This window comes from Erigeron canadensis, chromosome 1 (assembly GCF_010389155.1).
Source record: "Erigeron canadensis isolate Cc75 chromosome 1, C_canadensis_v1, whole genome shotgun sequence".
In the NCBI taxonomy this organism is placed as follows: domain Eukaryota; kingdom Viridiplantae; phylum Streptophyta; class Magnoliopsida; order Asterales; family Asteraceae; genus Erigeron; species Erigeron canadensis.
The window spans coordinates 19,253,162-19,276,024 of record NC_057761.1 but is presented as its reverse complement, the minus strand read 5'-3'; the positions used below and the strand labels follow the sequence as shown (position 1 = coordinate 19,276,024).

Below are 22,863 nucleotides of genomic sequence, written 5' to 3'. Positions count from 1 at the left end.
CTCGGATACATGTAGCTTTTAATTATCTATCATGCTGGTACAAATCAAGCAAGTCAATAAAAACACAATAAGCCAGCTTATTACGTACTTCTGTTATTTAAAACTAAATAAGCAGATGCCTAATGGAAGTGCTTCAAAGTAAGCAGATGCTCATGAAGCTTATTGCGCTCAGTATTAGTTGGAACATCTGTAACTTAGATTCAAAGTTGACAATTACCAGTTAAAATAGTGGGTGACGTCTTAGTTAGTCAAAACTCATAAGTGAACATAATTTTATGAGTTAAAGTTGTCTTAGGCTATGTTTCTTTTATTTGTATTTTGTGTCTCGGTTCTGAATTCTGATACAAAAAAAGAGTCTAGACAAAAATAGATGGTCGGAAGTTTATATCGAGGGTTATGAAGAAAAGCAATTTATGGGTTGAGAGGTAAAAATGAAATAAAGATAAGGCTAGCTGAGGTGAGGGAGTTGAGGTTAAAATAAAAAAAAGCTTCAGTCGTCAAACTGGCTGGAGTTCTTTCAAGGGGGCATACATTGTCCAACTAAATGGTGGCGACGGCTCAAAAATGAAACTGATAAGTCTATGGAGGAGGGAGGTAGTTGCATTACACAGAAACCGATCTGGGTCTCTTCTTTACCTGTTCATCCGAAAATGGGAGGCCTCTGGAAAGCAATCTTCAAAGCTGAAAATCGAGCCAACAAAAAGGGTATCCAGATGCAACCAAATCTTGAATGAAGCGGGTGTTTGATGGCGGATCTGAGATTGATGATACTGGTAATCATCCTTTACATCTCGACTTTCAAGGGAACAATTGGGTACCCTCACTACATCAGCTCAATAGAAGGGGGATTTCTCTACTCTATTATGTGTTAGTGTGTTATGTATAATTCACATGTTGAAAAAGTTGACCATGTGTTTACAAGTTACAACTTGCCCGGTTGTTATGGAGGTATGGTTTTTGATTGGTTCTTGGTGATTTATCAACCCAATTTGTGCTTTCTAGAATCGCGACTTACATAATTTACACAAAACTTGCGTTGGAGAAAGAGAATAATTGTAATTAACTACTATATGGAGCTTACGAGGAGCTAGAAACAATGAGGTCACAATAAAACTTTTCAAACACCCTCTATGTTTTGAAAAAATCTGGGTAATGGCTCTAATGGGAAACAACACCAAAGCTGCGAAAAAATTTTTGAAACAGTGATTTGGGGAGGGTGTTTTGTCAAACAAGTTTTCGATAAAAAAATTTATACAAGGTAAACCGGCTTTTGAAAAGCCGGGTTCAAAAAAGTAGCCTCGAAACCGGTATTTCAAAAGCCGGCTTCGAAAAAGTACATCCGAAACCGGCTTTCCAAAAGCCGGGTTCAGAACTTGCAGGTGATGTGAAACAAGAAGACGACTAGCTACAGTGGACGATGGCTCAAAGTTCGAAACCGGCTTTTCAAAAGCTGAGTTCGAAAGTAGTATATATATATATAATTCGGCTTATGCTTCTTCTTCTTCGTAAAACTATATATAATATAACTTACTTACAAAAGTATATTAGTATAAGTTATTTTTTAAAGGGAAACTTATGGCTTCTTCTTCGTCATCTGACCCATTATCACAACCTACAGTAACATTTCATGCATTGAAAGCGAAATGTAAAGAGGATATAGACGATGGGTGATGTGTGAAAATCTAGTTAAATTAAAATCCTTAAAAATACTCCGAATCGAATACCACACACAATCGGGCAGTGGACCCGTTCGTATGCAATATAGATTAAAGTAAGTAAAGGTTTGTTCCATGGAGACTACAAAGAGCTAGCGAGTTTTAAGTAGTTTAGAAAGAGTTTGTTTTTTAAAGACACCACGTCATCTTGGTTTTTATATTAAAAGTTAGATGATTGAAAGAGTTAGAAATTCCTAAGAATTTATCGAAAAGAAAATTGTTTTTAAATCAAATAGGATGAGAAGATCATCCACTTCGACTCCATGATACACATTATTTAGGTTGCATATAATTGAAGAACCAATTCAAGTATGTTGATTTTATAACCGAGAACTAAACAAAGACTCACCCCGTACCCGTCAAGTTCGTTACTTTTTCAATTCCCTTAATTAACTAGTTCCATTACTAAGACCGGTACCCCAAGACGCCTTTCATAACTTTCCTAGCCAACTAATTGTTTTGGCTATTTAGATAACTTTCCTAGCCAACCATTAACCCGTTAATTCTTATTAACTATTAATTACTTTCTACCGTACCCGTCATAGAAACAATCGCTTCTAACCAAGCAATCAAAATAACTTTTACACAACCTAGTTACCACTAAGATCATGCAAAAACTATCCGCAATTAAGAGTTAAATAACAAAGAATTAATAAGCTAAGATTACGACACAACGTTAAATCAAATCAACTTGAATTCAAAAGATTATGCAACCATTATTCAATGTATCATTTCATCTCAGTGGATGACGAATTATTTAGCTACTCATAATCAAAAAACAAAGCACAAAGAGTAAAAATATAGAAGAACATATTGTACCAATGTGTAGAAAACAAGTAAACGCTAAGAAAATCGATAACCGAATGCCTTGAAGCTCACGAACAACCCTTAGACCTTGATGGACGAAAAAGCTGCTGAGAATAGCCCCAAAGAACCCTAAAATCGACTAGAGGTGATTGTATATCGAATAGGAGGGTTATGGTCTTGTATTTATAGAGTTTACAAAAAGTTTTCACAAACCGACCTACAGGTGCGACGCACCAAGCTTCAGGTGCGGCGCACCTGGCCTTGTTTCCAAAAATCATTCCTACCCGATATGCGACGGACCACAGGGTTGGTGCGTCGCACCTCCCTGCTTTTCAACATCCTCCAACTTTCTGAGAAGAAAATGCTCCGCACCACTCTACCAGGTGTGACGCACCTGCTCTGTTTTCAGCCAAAACTTGTAATTTTCATTCCGTCTTCACTCGTATGCGTCCATGAACCATCCTAGTGCATCTTCTAGTCTTCCGAAAGCTGTTTCTAACCATTTCACCTGTTCTAAGCCTACACCACTTAACAATACCATCAAAGCATCGAATATATATGTAAATTGCACATAATTAAGCTTAGAACGACTTAGAAACGATATGGGAATATGCATATAAATGGACATATCAAATCCCCCCATACTTAAGCCTTGCTTGTCCTTGCTTGTCCTCAAGCAAATTCAGATGTCAAAACATTCATTCCCTTGGTTCTGAATTGCAAAACATGACATTAATCCAAAAAGAAGCAAAACCATAAGAATAGTTAAGCAATTTTAATCTTAAATGGAAAATCGAAATGTTTGACAATACTTGAATGATTCATAAGCCTCGAAAACACGACTAAGCACTTTAATCAAATGAAAGAAGAATATCTCAACTAACTTTCTCCAACTAACAAATTATTGGGTTGAAATAGCATATCAATCGCTCAAAGCCTAGTCGTGATGCATATATTTTAACCATAGGCTTGTAATAGAATCGTCCCTATGTCGCCATGGCGCAAGCACCATATAACGTCTATCAAAAGAGGTAAATAACACGGTTGTAATGTACAAAGGCTTACAAAGGTCATTAACAATGTGTGTGGAAATTTAGGGATATAATTGGTGTTAAAAGGAAATAACACAAACAATTAACAAGGTTTTACGTTGTAGTCTAGTCCAACACAACCCATATCACTAGTTGCCATCTAACCATAACCCAAAAGACGTTCTCCCGACTCTACTCCCCCAATAGACCGATAAATACCGACACCATTGTGGTGTATGACCTTCAAACGACTTCTAACCACCAAATCTTACCCATATTGGCTTTAAACAAACATTGCCAACTTCAAATGAAGATTATAATCAATCAAAGAACACTTTGTTGGTTTAAACTTATGTACCAACTCTACATTGATTTGCCAAAGATTAGGGAAATACCAATTGACAGTCCAAGTTCTTCTTTTTCTTTTATTTTTTCTGTTTTTCATTCTCTTTTCTTTTTAATGAACTACTTTTACCCTGTCTAATTGGTACCCCCTTTTTACAATTTTAAAATTTGTTGACAAATCATAACAATCATGCTAATTAGAACAATCTAGACTTCTCCATAATTATGACGAATCTATCCACCCCATCAAAAGGAAATCTACCAACCCAACACAACCAAGACAAACCAAAATCATCCAACTAGTATAGGCAACTAATGATCAACCAAGGATTTCGACTATCGGTATGGTGAGAATAGGTTAAATATTTAAATGGATTTAAACACAAACGAAAAGTTAGGCTCAACATGTTTTCTAAGTGTATCTTGCACTAAAAATGAGTGCAACAAGGGTTTAACAAGGGAAATTCACTAACCAATGTGATTAGCTACTTAAACACATGCACATAAACATGGTTTAACAATAATGACATAACAAAGGGTGAATAAACAAAGAAAAAAGGTTTAATCCTATATTTACCTCTTTATCATCTAACAAACTACGGGACGATCAACTAAGACAAGTTCTAGAATCAATGCTATCACCGGCACACCCATATCAAAGAAAGAAATGCGGAAATGGAATAAATTAACCTCAAACTTGCACATCATAGTTCAAAGCTCTAAAAGAAACTCTTACTTTCGGATAAATCCAAAAGCCTATGAGAGGGACAAATTTACAAGGCAACTAAACCAAAACCGTAACACCTATCAAATCTCTAAATGAATCAAGATCTCACATATTTGGGTGTTTTGTGGTAGAGTGTGCTAGTTATGTAATCAATCCCGAATGGATTTGCCTTAACGATCATTCAAAACACATTTCACAATTTAAAATTTTTTTACCAAAGGGAATATAGCTCAATTACTTGCTAATATGATTAAACCTATGTGACAAAAGTAATTAAACTATAGGACAAGCAATCAAAAGTTAAAAATCTATTCAATCTCATCAAAAGAGTCTCAATTTCCCCATGCTTTTTCCTATTTATCTACCCCCCCATACTTGAGTTATACCATGTCCCCATTGTACAATGAACTAAAGACAATCTATGGGAAATAGGTAAAAGCAAAATAAAAAGAAAAGAAAAGAATTACGAAAACTTGTCGGATGTTGGTAAATGTTGGTATGCTTGATAGAATCGTCACAATGAATGGGCGCTGAACTTACTGCCAGCATATGCATATGAATTACTTCTCTCCAAAAGCATTAAACACAACCAAAACAAACTCAAACATAATAAGCATTAGAATATTAGTCAAATGAAATAAACAACCAATCCCTCTCCCCCCCTATACTTAGTGTTTACCCTACATAACCAAAAAAAACTATCCTAAATACGGAAAAGTAAAATGTTATAGGTGCCAACAAAGGGCATTACAACCAAATCGAAAAGTAAAATATGCAATGTTCCAATAACCATCTACCAAAGTGAACCAAATATAATCATGATGACTAAATGCCCACGGAATCCGGCACCGCCATCTCATCACCATCACATCATCAAAATCAAGGATCAGGGAACACAGAGGGAACACTGTCAGCACCATCAGGATTACGCTCAGCAGCAAACCAATCATCTCCCAGAGCAACATGAGGAGTACCCATACCCGTATGTCCTCTAGTCTCATCTCCACCCGGTGTGGAATAACTAAAGAAGTCTCCCCCATATCTAGGAACACCGGTATACATCCCATAGCCCGTAGTCTGAGTAGCTGAATCAAACTCAGGAGGCCTATACGAGTATGTCTCCTACTGATAGCCCTGCGAAGGAAAGAGATAATCAAAAGTACCTTGGCTAGGAGGCAATATCTCATGAGGAGTATAAGTAGGGATCTCTGGGCGCTCATCCTCATCAACTTGACTATATTGCTGCTGGTGAAATTGCTCATATTGCCTTTCCCACATTGGACGGAAGTGCTCATGCTGACCAAGCACTCGTTGAAGCATACTATTCGCCGTCCGGGCATTATCAAGAAACATGTCTGTAGATCCCTGTAAACCAAAAACAGCCCCCTGCAAAGAAGATAAGTCAAAAGAAGATGAAGAAGAACCGGCTGCAAACTGAGGAGCACTAGAGCCATCCTCCCTACGCCCCTTTCCTACCGGCCGTTGCTCCTCTGGTAAATCCCCCACAAATACATCTCTTCCATCCACCTCAAAGATCAAACCAAAACTAATCAAATCATTGATTCCAAAACGACTACATGGAACCTTCACCAAACTCCTTGTATTCCTATTTGTGTCAAACCTCAACATCACAAAAATCTTGCAAATAAAGTTCCCACAAACAAGCACACGATCCTTATGTGTAGCAAGATACTTTGCTAACACATAAGGTGCACAAGCAAAAGTAGTAGGAGAACCTTCATAAAACAACCTCATAAGCCAAGCATCAGTGGGTGAAACCTTCTCATTGTGATCATTTCGAACAAAAAAAAAATGGGTGATCATACGATGGATAACCTTCAAAATAGGTACCTGAATTTCCGATACCTTACTTACTGCCATGGCTAACTTACTACTACCACCAATCTCAAACCAAAAATCCTTGGTTGTTTTATCATCATCAAAACCAGTAAATATCTTTGTCAAACACACCCTTTCTCAAAAACTCATTAGTATCCATATGATTCAACTCAGCTCCCGAAACCATCCCAGTCAAGTAAGCAAATTCAGGCACCGTACAATGCCTTTGAACCCCCCTGCTCGAAAATGAATCACTTTCCTTGTATAGAACTCCTCCCTCTTCAAATTTGTATCAACTCTAATTGTGCTCAAAAATTCAAGACACCATTCACGGACCGGTGTCATATCACAATTAAAAACATTTTCCCACATCCTATATGTTTTTATCTCCCCATTTGCATTTCTACTTTTACAAGTAATCATTTTCATAACAGGGTCCCTTATATTCAAGTTCTCAAAATCCCCCCAACTAACAATTTTTGGTTCCATGACATGTTTATACCGAAGGTCTTGAAGGCGGTTCATGTAATGAATGCGCTCATTACCTGTAACTCCTGGAAAGCGCAACCACTCATGTGGTTCAGCGGGATGGGTCTTGGCACTCATGGTGAGCGCACTATCTCTAAAGCAGTGGTTGTCACTTGGGTCGGGTTCTCCGAAATCATAACCACGCCTTATTCCCGGGACGAATTCCTCACTGCTACTTGAGCCCCCCACTTGCTTCCCTTTCTGCAAAAATAAACAGAAACAACAAAGCGAGCAAGCATAAGTCACAGGAAACAAAAACGAACAAAAACAAAAATTCCAGACAACCTGGTGCGGCGCACCCCCATACTGGTGTGTCGCACCTCCTTCAGTTTAAAAATCCTGCACCCCCCCCCCCCCCCCGATATGCGTCGCACCCCATACATGGTGTGGCGCACCTGCTTCAAAATTTTATAAATTGATTCCAGATTTTCCATACTTTCAAAGAAACAAATAAACATTCTTCCCTCTAAATTTCAAATATATGTCACTTTCAAGAACCCCCAATCACAATCTAAACAATTAATCAAAATTAAAACGATTACACACTAATTCAATCATCAACATACCATCCCAACCTATCTATAATCAAAAGCCCCAAATTATTTCCAAACTTCTCAAGAACCCTAATCCGAATTTCTTCAAATTGAATGAAATTACTAGTACATTAATAGTGCAATCAATGAAAAACACAAAACCCATTCAAAAGATTCAAGTATTTCGTCTTAAAATCATTAATTTTGAAAACCACCTTGAATTCGGATTAACATACAAGATAATTAAATATGATAGAAGAAAACTTACCTTTGAAAACAATCCCCTAACCATGTTGACGAATAATTAAAAAGAGAAATTGAAATGGATTTGAAAATTTGCTTGATTTTTGCTTTTGAGAGGAAAGAAAATAAAACTATTATGTGTGTGTGTGTTTGTGTCGTGGCTTGGAGAAGAAAAGAGGTCAATTGGGTAGGCTTATTTCCAGATTTTCAGGCCCTACAAGAATCCTAACTCAATCCAGGAAGTCAATGGAAGTCAAACTAAGTCAATCTGGTTAAATACTTAGGTGGTGCGGCGCACCCCATACATGGTGCGTCGCATTTTCTTCTCAGAAACCTCACTTCTCCTGATTCACCTTTAGGTGCGGCGCACCACTAACCAAACTTACCTTTCACACTTACCTTGGCTCGTTTTGACTTACCGTAACACTTTTGGACACTTCGGAACCTGTACATCTCAACTAAAAGCTATAAAAACGAGAAATAAACATAACTAAGCTAACAAAACAAAATTTTTTTTGGTTTTTTCGATTTTTCAAATGTTTTTGGGTTTTTTCAATATAAGGAACGAAAAATGAAATAAACTTAAAATTAAAAACACACGGGTTGCCTCCCGAGAAGCGCTTAATTTATTAAGGAGTCGTTAGCTAGACTCATTTCCCCAACTACTTATCAATTTCATAAAACGAGAGTTGATCCACCTCAACTCCCTCATCACAAGTTTCTTCATTAAAAATCTTCAACCTATGACCATTGACAATAAATGTTTCCCCATTCCCCTTATACAATTCCACATACCCCGAAGGATAAATATGTTTAATGACATAGGGTCCCATCCATCTTGAAGTCAATTTAGGTTGTTTCAATTTAAACTTCGAAATGAACAACAAGACTTTATCACCTACCTTAAAATCTTTTTTTCTCAACCTACGATCATGCCAAACCTTTGTTCTTTCTTTATAGAGCTTTAAATTTTCATAAGCATGCAATCTCAACTCATCTAACTCATTCAATTGTAACAATCTTAATTCACCACTTTCAATTAAATCCATATTACAATTCCTAAGAGCCCAATAAGCCTTATGCTCTATTTCTAAAGGTAAATGACATGTTTTCCCATACAACAACCTATAAGGTGTAGTCCCAAGTGGAGTCTTGAATGCGGTCCTAAAAGCCCACAATGCATCATCTAGTTTCTTTGACCAATTTTTAGGATAATCACCTATGGTTTTCTCTAAAATTCGTTTTAATGCCCTATTTGTATTTTCTACTTGACCACTTGTTTGCGGGTGATAAGAAGTAGAGAAACGGTGATGAACACCATATCTCTCCAACACCTTAGCAAGTTGGTGATTCGCAAAATGAGTTCCACGATCACTTATTAAGGCCTTAGGACAACCAAAACGGCAAAACAATTGTTTCAAAAAATCTATCACTACCCTGGCATCATTCGTTGGCAAGGCCTTAGCCTCGACCCATTTAGACACATAATCAATCGCCACTAAAATGTAAAGACCTTTATTTGAAGGCGGAAAGGGTCCCATAAAATCAATACCCCAAACATCAAAAACTTTGCAAACCTGGATAAAGTTTTGAGGCATCTCATATCTCTTTGTGATGTTCCCTTGATGTTGACACACATCACAAGTATCCACCAAAGTTTGAGCTTCCTTGAAAATTGTTGGCCAATAAAAACCTGCATCAAACACTTTGTTACTAGTAACGGTTGGTCCATAATGACCACCGGTTGGCCCTCGATGACATCCATCCAAAATCAAACGAGTTTCTCCACCCGCAACACATCTTCTAATCATTCCATCTGCACAAACACGAAACAAATAGGGTTCTTCCCAATAATAATGCTTACCATCGGAAAAGAACTTTTTCCATTGTTGATTTGTCCATCCTTTTGGAAGTACCCCTGCAACAAGATAGTTAGCAAAATCTGCATACCATGGAACATTAGATTCAATACTCATCAAAGACTCATCCGGGAATGCATCATCAATATCATCCCCCTTTGGTTCCTCACGGTGAGGATCCTCTAACCGACTCAAATGATCGGCCGCCAAATTTTCAGCCCCTTTCTTATCCTTTATCTCAATATCGAACTCTTGCAAAAGCAAGACCCAACGTATGAGACGAGGTTTAGCATCTAGTTTAGCAAACAAGTACTTAAAGGCTGAATGATCGGTAAAAACAATGGTCTTACTAAGCACCAAATACGACCTAAACTTATCAAATGCATACACAACCGCAAGCAACTCTTTCTCAGTAGTGGTGTAATTTTGTTGAGCACTATTAAGAGTCTTTCTAGCAAAGTAAATAGGACGAAAATGATTACCTTTTCGTTGCCCTAAAACCGCTCCAACTGAAAAATTACTCGCATCACACATTAGTTCAAAAGGTTGAGACCAATCAGGAGAAACCATAATGGGTGAGTGAGTCAAACAATCTTTCTACAATAACAATCTTTCTACAATACAAATGCCTTCAAACAATCCGAATTAAACTCAAAAGGCACATCTTTCTCAAGCAAACGAGTCATAGGTCGGGTTATCTTAGAAAAATCTTTAATAAACCTACGGTAGAACCCGACATGACCTAAGAAGCTTCTAACGCCCTTTACATTAGTTGGTGGAGGTAATTTAGCAATAACATCAATTTTAGTCTCATCTACCTCAATCCCTACACTAGACACCTTATGACCTAACACTATGCCTTCTTTAACCATAAAATGACATTTTCCCCATTAAGAACAAGGTGTGCCCGCTCACATCGCTCAAGCATCTTATCCAAGTTGGAAAGACACTTGTCAAAAGAGTCACCAAAGACCGAGAAGTCATCCATGAAAACCTCCATAGATGTTTCTAATATGTCTTGGAATATCGCGATCATACACTTTTGGAAGGTGGCGGGAGCATTACATAATCCAAATGGCATCCTACGATAAGCATACGTGCCAAAAGGACATGCAAAGGTCGTATTTTCTTGATCGTTGGTGTCAATGGGTATTTGAAAGTACCCGGAGAAACCATCAAGAAAGCAAAAATACTCGTTTCCGACTAACCGTTCGAGCATTTGGTCAATGAAGGGTAAAGGAAAATGGTCTTTACGGGTCGCATTATTTAACTTCCTATAATCAATACACACCCGCCACCCGGTAACCGTTCTAGTAGGTACAAGTTCATTATGTTCATTAGTGACAACGGTCATTCCCCCCTTCTTTGGTACACAATGGACCGAACTTACCCATGGACTGTCAGAGATAGGATAAATAATTCCAGCATCTAAAAGTTTAATTATCTCTTTCTTAACGACATCTTTCATATCGGATTTAGCCTCCTTTGTCTTTGAACACTTGGTTTGAAATTTTCATGCAAATTAATTTTACGTTTACAAAATTTAGGGCTAATTCCGGGTTTGTCAGTTGTACGCCAAGCAAAGGCTCTTTTATGAGCCTTCAACACAGTCATTAACTTACCTTTTTCATCATCCGAAAGTGATGATGATATGACAACGGGAAGAAGTGAATTACCTTCAAGGAATGCATATTCCAAGTGCTCGAGAAGTGGCTTGAGCTCCAAATCGGTTAGTGGATTGTCCACCGAAGTTTCAATCTTCAAACCATCCCTCTCAATTTCCTCAAAAGTCTCATCTTCCGGCATTGATTCATCCGTGCTTACCTCCATAATCTCTCTTACCATGTCTGCAACCATCACTTGCTCCTCTTTACTACAAGCTAGCAAAGCTTCTCCTTCATCCGTGTCCAAGAAACTCATCAATTCCATTTCCAAAGCTTCGTCTTCTTCAATTACATCAATCCTGAAACATGAATCATCGGTAGAATAAGGATGTTGCAAAGCTTTATCAATTGAAAACGAAATTCTATCATTTCCTATGCCTAACGAAATAATTTTATCCTTAACACGATTGATGGCATCGGCCGTATACAAGAAAGGTCGGCCTAAAGTAAGAGGAACCTTGGCATCCTCTTCTATCTCAAGAATAACAAAATCGGCCAAAAAGACAATATAGCCTACTTTAACACACAAATTTTCCGCAATCCCCATGGGATATTGAAAGGAATGATCGGCGAGCCTAATGCTCATCCGAGTTGGCTTAAGAGCCGCTAAAGACAATCGCCTATAAACTGAAAAAGACATCAAATTAATGCTTGCACCAATATTGGCCAAAGCATCACAAGTAAGCTTAGCATCAAGAGAACAAGTAATTAGAAAACTCCCTGGATCTTCAAGCTTAGGAGGGATTTGGTTTTGCATAATTGCCGAACACTCTGCGTTGAGGACAGTAGCCTTAGCTTCCTCTAGCTTCTTCTTATCCGTTACGAGATCCTTGATAAACTTAGCATAATTCGGCATCCCTGAAAGCAAATCAACCAAAGACACATTAATATAAACCAATTTAATCATGTCTACAAACTTACCGTATTGTTCCTTGAGCTTATCCTTCTTCAATCTCTAAGGGAAAGGAATCTTAGGCTTGTATGCCTTCACCTCAGGTTCAACAACCGTTGGTTTAGCTACCAGTGTAGTAGATGTAAGTGGAACGGTCAGTGGTTTCACGGCTTGGTTCGGCTCCATTACAATCTCTTCATCAACTTGTTCATCTTCTTCGTCCTCACTATCAACCTGCGTAGGAACATTAGTAGCACTAGAAATAGGAGAATTAACTACCTTACCCGACCGAGTAGTTTTGGCATTTACATGCTCATTCCTAACATTAGGGTGTTGATACTTATTACCTTCATCATTCGAACCGGAAGGCTTAGGATTTTGTTGAGTATTACTTGGCAAAGATCCTTGTTGATGATTAGAATTACCCATTCTATCAAGCCTCACTCCTAAATCCTTGATCGCCGCTTGTTGACTTTTGATATTTTGATTCATCTTATCATTCAAAGCGGTGATATCGGTTTGGTAGTTCTCATTCTTCTTGTCTTGATCAACCATAAACTTCTTCACAAGATCCCTAAGTTCGGCGTTTGGATCAACGACTTCAACCGGTTGAACCGAAGGACCTCCTTGATTTCTTCCTTGCCATGAAGCTCCCAATGTGGACCTATAATTTCCTGCACCATTAGAATTAAAATTAGAATTAGAATTACCTTGGTACCGGTTTTGATAAGCTCCATTCCTTTGAAACAGCCCTCGATTTGCAAACGGTGGTTGATATTGATTTTGAACATAATCAACTTCCTCATTCCGTGGTGCTTTATCACAATCTTCCGTGTAATGCCTATCACCACAAATATCACAACCCGCAACCGCCGTCTTCAAATCATTTTCAATCAACCCGAACCTACCATCCATGCTTGCAAATTGCTTATCCATGTGACTTGCCAATGCCTTAATTTCAGCCACAACATCATTACTTCCACCACTATCCACCCAAGCCACACTTCTTCTTCCCGTTTTCACAAGATCCGGTTTAGTCCTACCCGCTTCTCGAATCACACTAGTACGAACCATATCTTCCATAATCTTATAGGCTTCGTTGTAAGTTACATTATTAATGTTACCTCCACAAGCCCAATCCAATTCCCTTTGAGTACGGCTATCTAAACCCCGGAAGAAAATAAGAATGTGCTCATTCAATCGAATACCATGCCCAGGACAATTTCTCATCAACTCCTTCAATCTCTTCCAAGCATCTACCAAATCCTTACCACTAAGTTGCTTAAACGCCCGAATCTCCAACTTCATTGTTTCAACCAATTGAGCCGGAAAGAACCGCTCAATGAACCCTTCCCTTAACTCTTGCCATGTTTCAAATATGTTGTCATCGAGATTCTTATACCAATTTGCCGCCTCTCCCGTGAGAGACAACGGAAACAAGTCAAGCTTAACATGTGGCATATGAGTCTCCCCATACTTGAACAATCGACAAACCTTTTCAAACTTCTCCACATGATCGTACGGATCCCACTTAACAACCCCGTCAAACTGATTTTCTTCAACCCGAGACAAGTGATTACCTTTGACCTAGAAATTTGGAGCGGTAGTTGGAGGACGAATAGCCGAGCCCCTATTAGGTGCAATGACTCGAGTACTTTCCCCAATAGTCCTATCAAAGGGATGAACCATGTCTTCGGCCATGTTTCTAGGTGTAGTAGGAGGTGTGGAGGGTGGAGTGGAGTTTGCTGTTGAATTTGGTGAATTTTTAGGTGAAGTTTTCGGTGGAGTTGGTTATTTATTTTCCGGTGGTGTGGAACTTTCGGCTTCAACGTTTAAGTTTAAGGAATCTATTTTGCTAGGTGAAGGGTTAACAGTTTTAGAAGGTTTCCTTCCTTGTCTCTTCGTCTTTCCCGGATTAGATTGAGGACTTACTAGTGGTATACCGGCAGCCCTTGTGGTCATTAACTAAGAAACAAACCTGAAAACACAAACAAAGAAAACCGTAAAACGCACCAAGTTACACAAACTAAACAAAACAGAAAATTAAAACTAGAAATTGAAAATTAACCTAGGAAAGCAAGTAACTTTCTTGCACTTGAGTACAAGAAAGGATCAACTACGAAATCTCAAACTAAAGCTCTTAAATTAGTCCCCGGCAGCGGCGCCAAAAACTTGATGTGTGAAAATCTAGTTAAATTAAAAACCTTAAAAATATTCCGAATCGAATACCACACACAATCGGGCAGTGGACCCGTTCGTATGCAATATAGATTAAAGTAAGTAAAGGTTCGTTCCACGGAGACTACAAAGAGCTAGCGAGTTTTAAGTAGTTTAGAAAGAGTTTGGTTTTTTAAAGACACCACGTCATCTTGGTTTTTATATTAAAAGTTAGTTGATTGAAAGAGTTAGAAATTCCTAAGAATTTATCGAAAAGAAAATTGTTTTTAAATCAAATAGGATGAGAAGATCATCCACTTCGACTCCATGATACACATTATTTAGGTTGCATATAATTGAAGAACCAATACAAATATGTTGATTTTATAACCGAGAACTAAACAAAGACTCACCCCGTACCCGTCAAGTTTGTTACTTTATTCAATTCGCTTAATTAACTAGTTCCATTACTAAGACCGGTACCCCAAGACGCCTTTCATAACTTTCCTAGCCAACTAATTGTTTTGGCTATTTAGATAACTTTCCTAGCCAACCATTAACCCGTTAATTCTTATTAACTATTAATTACTTTCTACCGTACCCGTCATAGAAACAATCGCTTCTAACCAAGCAATCAAAATAACTTTTACACAACCTAGTTACCACTAAGATCATGCAAAAACTATCCGCAATTAAGAGTTAAATAACAATGAATTAATAAGCTAAGATTACGACACAACGTTAAATCAAATCAACTTGAATTCAAAAGATTTATGCAACCATTATTCAATGTATCACTTCATCTCAGTGGATGACGAATTATTTAGCTACTCATAATCAAAAACAAAGCACAAAGAGTAAAAATATAGAAGAACATATTGTACCAATGTGTAGAAAACAAGTAAACGCTAAGAAAATCGACAACCGAATGCCTTGAAGCTCACGAACAACCCTTAGACCTTGATGGACGAAAAAGCTGCTGAGAATAGCCCCAAAGAACCCTAAAATCGACTAGAGGTGATTGTATATCGAATAGGAGGGTTATGGTCTTGTATTTATAGAGTTTACAAAAAGTCTTCACAAACTGACCTACAAGTGCGACGCACCAAGCTTCAGGTGCGGCGCACCTGGCCTTGTTTCCGAAAATCATTCCTACCCGATATGCGACGCACCACAAGAGAAGAAAATGCTCCACACCACTCTACCAAGTGCGACGCACCTACTCTGTTTTCAGCCAAAACTTGTAATTTTCATTCCGTCTTCACTCGTATGCGTCCATGAACCATCCTAGTGCATCTTCTAGTCTTCCGAAAGCTGTTTCTAACCACTTCACCTGTTCTAAGCCTACACCACTTAACAATACCATCAAAACATCAAATATATGTAAATTGCACATAATTAAGCTTATAACGACTTAGAAACGATATGGGAATATGCATATAAATGGACATATCAACGGATATGAACTTTACTACAAAATCAATGATTGTAAGCTTGTTTTGGAGCAAAGAAAGGTCGGGCATAAGAAGAAAATCGAAGAAATAAAAAAAATGGGCAGCGAAGCCATTATAAGTGAAAAAATGCATAGCGAGTATCTAGAAACGACATTACCAAGCATCGATGAGATAACTGTTGAACTCGACTTTGCGACATATTATAAATTGCTAGCCGAAGAAGGTTTCCGTTAGGAATTTTATGTAGTATTTTGAATGTGTGTTATTTTTATCTACGTTTATGTATTATCGTTATTTTGAGTATGTATTATTTTGATACAAGTTTTATATCGACTTTGTTCTTTTTTAAAAATATCAATTAAAAAAAACAGATACTTATCAATAAAAACAAATAAAAATTACAGATTTGTATTTATTAATGGAAACATAAAAAATACATAATACAATCTATCTTCATCCCCCTGTTGCATCCTGTTCACCTGACAATGTTCTGAACCCGGCTTTTGAAAAACCGGTTTCGGGTGTACTTTTTTGAAGCCGGCTTTTGAAATACCGGTTTTGAGGCTACTTTTTTGAACCCGGCTTTTCAAAAGCCGGTTTACCTTGTTGTATAAATTTTTTTTTTCGAAAATTTGTTTGACAAAACACCCTCCCCAAATCACTGTTTCAAAACAATTTTCCCAAAGCGGCACACAAATTTAATCTTCGTTTAAACATCTCTAAGTGAGACTAAAAACTACAGGACTCTTAGGCCGCTTAAAATCCACTACCATTAAAACAATATAATCATACCTTTTCTAGATATACTAGAAGCATACAACAATCATCATATACTTGGATAAAGATATATGAAAAAATATTTAATTTAAAAATGGAAAAACATCACATGAAATTATGTCCTTTGTTCCATCCCTTGTAACTCGACCTTAGAAACTCCTGAGATAATTTCAACCGTAAAAAATGTTGGCCCAGATGTTATTAATCACTTGTTAATTAAAAATATGAGGATGATCCAACTGTTCAATTTTGGGAGATCAAAACTTTGTTGGATTGTCATAAATATAGGATCTAAAAATCTCTCTTATACTTCCCTCATTATTTCTTGTGGATCAAAAATAAAGTTAAAAAGGTGAATTCTGACTGAGATGGTGTAATGGGACTAGTATAGTAGTATGCCATAACTTGTTTCATCGATTCATGTTTCTTGTACTTTGTAATTCTACTAGCTCTTTATTGGTGTTTTAGATATGAATATATTTCATTTTGGTCGTTGAAAATAAATGATGGGAGTTTAAGTAAACAAAAATACCGAGGATGGTGAGATTTTTAAATCCAAAACGATAAATTTTTACAAGAACGTCTTAATTTTTAATTCTTTCTCTCAATTGAAAACTTTATCTGAATTCATTTTCCATCTAAAACAGTAAAACACTTCATTACAACACAATTGTACATGTATATGCTTTTTAATTTTGTTTGACTACAACCTATTTTATTGCTTTACTTTTAAATTTTTATATTTATTTCGTGTCTAGATATAAGTTTCATTGCTATCAGGTTTGCTTTCTAATTCCTATCTACATCATACACTTCTTCTTATTCTTTATATTCATACTATAATATCATAAAAAGTTATTATTCCGTGTATTATTACACAGGCTTTAACTTAATAATATATAAAATTGGGTAATGTTGCCAACATATAAAGTGGCTAAATGAAGTCTACCGTAGTAAAAAGGCACATATATAATTCACTTGAACAAAATGCCAACAAATGTAATACGAGTAGTTCACATCACCTTAAATGTTGGCTATTTTTGTCCAAAATGGCAAAAAGCGCAAATGTAAGCTCAAAATAATATTCCATTCCAACTACCAATTCCTTAAGCTATTTGTTTTTTCTATCTTTGTTATTTTCAACACCTCCACAACAAGGCAAAGGTCTAAGATATGTCTTCATTCATGAACACTCATGTGAACCTTTCTAATCTCTGACTAAGCTCATCCAAAACCTTTTACTTTTTAAATTAGGTCTCTAGATGCCTTTTTAATAAAATACATGCTCTTTAAATGGAATTATAGTAGTATCAGTTTTCTTTTACTCCACTAATATCAAATGCAACTATATGTAAGAATAAAGTAATCTAACTTTCAATTATGTCCAAACTCTTTTCAGATTAAATTTTGTGGCTTCTATGTCGAGTCCATTTGATACTCCAAAAAAAAAAAAAAAATCAAAAATAAGATTTACTCACCGATTCATTTTAATTTACTAAGACAACATGACCCGCAACTTAAGAAAGATGTGGTAGTGTGGTGATTGGTTTGGCTTGACGCTATTCTAATTATTCCAATTATATACGATTCTAATTCAAATAAAAAAATATTAAAATAAAACAAATAAAACAATTATCTTTATCTTAATCTTAATCTTAATATTAATCTTAATCTTAATCTTAATATATACTATAAGACACTTGAACTAATGACTTATCAGCTAATCAAATCGCTCAATTTCATCAAATTATCTCTCGCTTATGTCATCATTTAATTTAGATATAAATTAAAAACTCTAATAATCATTATCCAAATATATTATTATATTATTATTTATATTAATTTGTAGAAAAATTTTCATTAGTTTACACTTTTTTGTTTTCCATCAATAATTTACACTTTTTAGCCTTCAATACTTAATTTCTATTTATTTTTAACGTCAACTTGAGGAGATTTTTTTTAAAAGTTACAAAAGGTATTTATATTTAATTTTTTTAAAGTTTCAATTGTCACTAAAATCAAGAATCCTAATTGTTATCTAATTATCTCATGACATGTGATTGAAAGTAAACCTATTCGTGTTATGAGTCTGCATCATGATCAAATACATATACTTGAATTTCAAGTACAGGATCACAAGTATATTTATATTTTAATTCCTAATTATCTTTAATAATAATATTAAGTTATGAGTACATCTGGTTTCAAAATATCTATAATAGAGAAATTATTATAACACGTGCCTTGTGAAATGACTATGACAAACAATTTCATTAATATGTCTCAGCTAATAATGACAGTGATGAACTTGTGATAATTGTACTACAACTTGCAAAGTATAACACTTAAAACCGTATACGTTCAAAATTATAAGCTGTTATGAATTAAATGTATGAAAATCTAATATTGATAATATCGTAAACCCCGTATCCAGTGTGAGACACGGGTCAAAAATCTAGTTTTTAACTAAAAATTGTTATGAATTATGAACATTTTTGTGCATTAATTTATATCATTTATGAATTTTTATACATCAATTTTATAATAATCTAATAGTCAAGATTTCATTATATTTATTCTAAATAATTTGTCTTATTTAGTCCCACAAATATTTTTTTTTTTTTCAATTCGAGGGCCTTCCATTTGTATTAAGTATAGTAGTGCATAATGTGTATAAAAGCACCAAAGGTTTATTAGTTGCTCTCCTTTTATCGGACTGATCAAAATTCCACTTACAATATGAGTCAACAAATAGTTGTTCCACTCGATCTAGCAATATGATAGTTTTAATTAATTAGGTATAATAATGGCCAATATATTTTTATTTTATCCGTACTACCTATTAAACCAAATAACCTATATTTTAAAAACTTTTTCGATCTTTGTAATATCAAAAATACCATCCATTTTATTGATGTAATTTTATGTTGCAAATCGATTTACCAAATCAACCATTGCAGACACACAACAAACTCACACCAAAAACCCACTCTTTCTCTCGGTCCCCTCTATCCATTCCCAGCTCCATCAATCACAAACACCACCGGCGTGAATCACCACAAGAACATACGCCACCGCCTCCACCTTCTCTGTCCCTTCCCACGAATAAAGGTTTTTTTGTTCTTGCAATGTCCCTTCTTAAATGGGAAACTTCTCATATTTGTTTTTGTAGTTGCTTTTAAATTTTCTGATTTCTTTTAAATAACATTTAGGGCGCGTTTGGTTGTAGAAAATATTTTTTAGTTTTTCATTTTTAATTTTTCTAGAAAATAAAAGGGTTTTTGTTTTCTAGAATACAAATAAAAATTTTGAAAACGCGTTCTAATTAGAAAATTAGAAAACATGTTGACTTGTGAGGAGAAAGGGGTGAAATGAATTGGAAAATGAAAATGGAAAATAGAAAACAAGAAAAAGGTGTTTTCAAGTTTTCTTAGAAAATAGAAAACCTTGTTTTTTGTTTTCTTAGAAAACATTCTTAGAAAACTATGATTAGAACGCGTTTTCTGTTTTCCATGTTTTCTTGGAGAACAAAAATGGAAAACAAATGGTGTTTTCTATAACCAAACGCCCCTTAGTTTTTTACAAATCTAGGAGTTTCATCAAATGGGAATCTTTATATCTATATCTATCTTAATCTTAATATATACTATAAGACAGTTGAACTAATGACTAATTAACCAATCACATCGTTCGATTTCATCAAATTGACTTTTGATGATGTCATCATTTAGATAAACTACAAATTAAAAATCCTAATAATCATTATCCAAATATATTATTATATTAATATTTATATTAATTTATAGAAAAAGTCTCATTAATTTACACTTTTTTGTTTTCCATCAATAATTTACACCTTTTAACCCGAATACTTAATTTATATTTATTTTTAGTCATCAACTTAAGAAATTTTTTTAAAATTTACAATCATTTAATTAAATAAATTTTTTTTAACATATATATGAAATATTTTCTACAAAAAAATATTTATTTGAAAACCTAATGACTTATTAACAAATATTAGAAGAGTCCTTATTGTTACCAAAAAATATAAAAAACAATCCTAATTGTTATCATATTATCATAGAACAAGTGATTGAAAATAATCATATGCGTGTTATGAACGCGCATCATGATTAAATACATATACTTGAATGTCAAGTTCGGGATCACAAATATGTTTATATTTCAATTCTTAATTATTTTTCTTAATAATATCACATTATGAGTACATTTGTTTCAAAATATATTATAATGGAGAAATTATTATATATAGCATGTGCCTTGTGAAATGACTACGACATACAAATTCCATCAATATGTCTAGGCTAATAATGACAGTGAGGATTCTATGATTATTGTACTACAACTTGCAAAATATAACACTTAAAACCGTGTTTTTTTTTAAAATTGTAAGCTTTTGTAACTTAAATGTATGAAGATCTAATATTGTTAATATCGTAAATCTCGTGTCCAGTGTTGGACATGAGTCTAAAATCTAGTATTTATTCTATATTATAACACAAAAATTATTTTGAGTTTCAACATTGAGTTTTAAGCTTCAACATTAAATTAAACCCCACTATCGCCGCCGCCACCACCACCACCAATCGCCGTCGCCGCCGCTACAACTACCACCACTCTCTGTCGCCTCCACAGTCGCTACCGCACCACCATTACATCGGCACCACCGCCACCACAACTTGTCACCGCCACCACCGTCGCATCGTGCGGGCATAGTTTTCTAGTATTTATTAAAAGCGCTTAGGTTTTAATTAATATTATATATGAATAAATGGTTTGTCTGATGGATTGATGGGGAAAGTATTTAAAATGAGTATTTATGATATTATCTAGTTTAATTAAGTGGGTAAATGAAATTTTAAAGGTTAGAGATTATGTGAGCAATTATAAACACATTGTATACGATTTCAAATTATTGTGTGTTGGGCCTATTTTTTTTATTTTATTTTCATACGATTTTTAAATGAAAATTTCAATTTAAAAAATATTAATCAACTGAATAGCACTACATGGGCCAAAATTGATCTTGCGAGCATCCCTTACCACGAGAATTTTATATGCTATTGATCGATCGATATAATTAGTGATTAGTGATATCCTCATCAGAGCTGTCTTCTAAACAAGTTTCTAAAATAGTTCAGATCTTGTCACGATCATATCTACCATGACATTTCCTTTGTTACTTTTTCTTTAATTCATTGCTTTAATTTTTTTTCTTCCACTCTAAAATAGTACGTAGTCCCGATCCTGTCACCGATCATATCTACCATGGCATTTCCTCCTACGGACACGTACTACTTCACATCCCATGCATTGACTTAGTACTTTTGTTTTGCAAATCCAAACACAATCTTCCCTTTGATTGCACTAGTAGAAAGTACTATTTCATTTAATACTTCCTTGAAGTATTTGTCTTACATATTTTGTATTTAAATTGTATTCTTGGACTATGCTTAGACTAGGCGTTTCTGGGCAGAGAAAGGGTGTCACGTACTGTTATTAGTTTGAATAATTGTTTAAAAATTGAGATTGACAAATAATTGTAGGGCTAAATATCAAATTCCATAAATAATTTTCCAATCCAGAATAAACATCCATAAACTACTTTTGAAATAACAATACAACGATAATAAAAGAAAACATGATTCAATTGTACAGCCACTACATCTTACACATTGAAAATGACTGTCAAGAGAATGGAATGAAAAACATTCGAAGGCTGCGTTTATAGGCCTTGGATCTATCAAACGGTCACATCAAAAGATTGTCACAAGGTCGTTCAAGTTTGTTGAGTTTGCACTTCTAGCACGACTTCAGATTCCTTTGTAAACTTGGTCCAGAAGTATTCCATGTGACAGAATCAACCCTTGAGCTTCCCATGCTTACTTGTTTCAAGTCGTACAAAACATACTCAACATAAAGAGTAAATAACAAGGCAAACTGAATCAAGTAAGGATTGATAAATTAACATCCCCCCTCAATCCTTTACTTGAAATACATTGATCATGCCGAATTTTGATGTAAGATACTTATGTTGCTTAATACCCAACCCTTTGGTGAAAATGTATGCATTTTGAGAAGCAGACTCAATTTTATTGATCTTTAAGATTCCTGCACTTACCTTCTCTCTGATCAAGTGAATGTCAATTTCTATGCGTTTGGTCCTTTCATGGTTAACAGGATTTTGAGCAATTAAAATGGCAGACTTATTGTCACAGAATAAATCAATTGGAAGTTTCACAGGAATGTGAAGATCTTCCATAATCTT

The 22,863-nt window shown here is 35.3% G+C and overlaps 1 protein-coding gene across 1 annotated transcript; it reads right to left on the bottom strand.

The window, feature by feature from the left end:
* Positions 1-12,246: 12,246 nt before the first annotated feature.
* LOC122586053 lies at positions 12,247-22,857 on the bottom strand. The gene is made up of 2 exons (XM_043758167.1): positions 22,717-22,857; positions 12,247-13,770 (listed from the first exon to the last, which is right to left on the bottom strand). Exons 1-2 carry the CDS (start codon positions 22,855-22,857, stop codon positions 12,247-12,249), a joined length of 1,665 nt encoding a protein of 554 aa, XP_043614102.1.
* Positions 22,858-22,863: the final 6 nt, after the last annotated feature.

What these genes read in the sequence shown, in the direction of transcription:
- LOC122586053 (XM_043758167.1), bottom strand. Translation starts at nt 22,857, where the DNA reads ATGGAAGATCTTCACATTCCTGTGAAACTTCCAATTGATTTATTCTGT. An exon ending in TTCACTTGATCAGAGAGAAG is followed by an intron (nt 13,771 to 22,716) that starts GTAAGTGCAGGA and finishes CCAAATTTCTAG; the next exon opens with GTCAAAGGTAATCACTTGTC.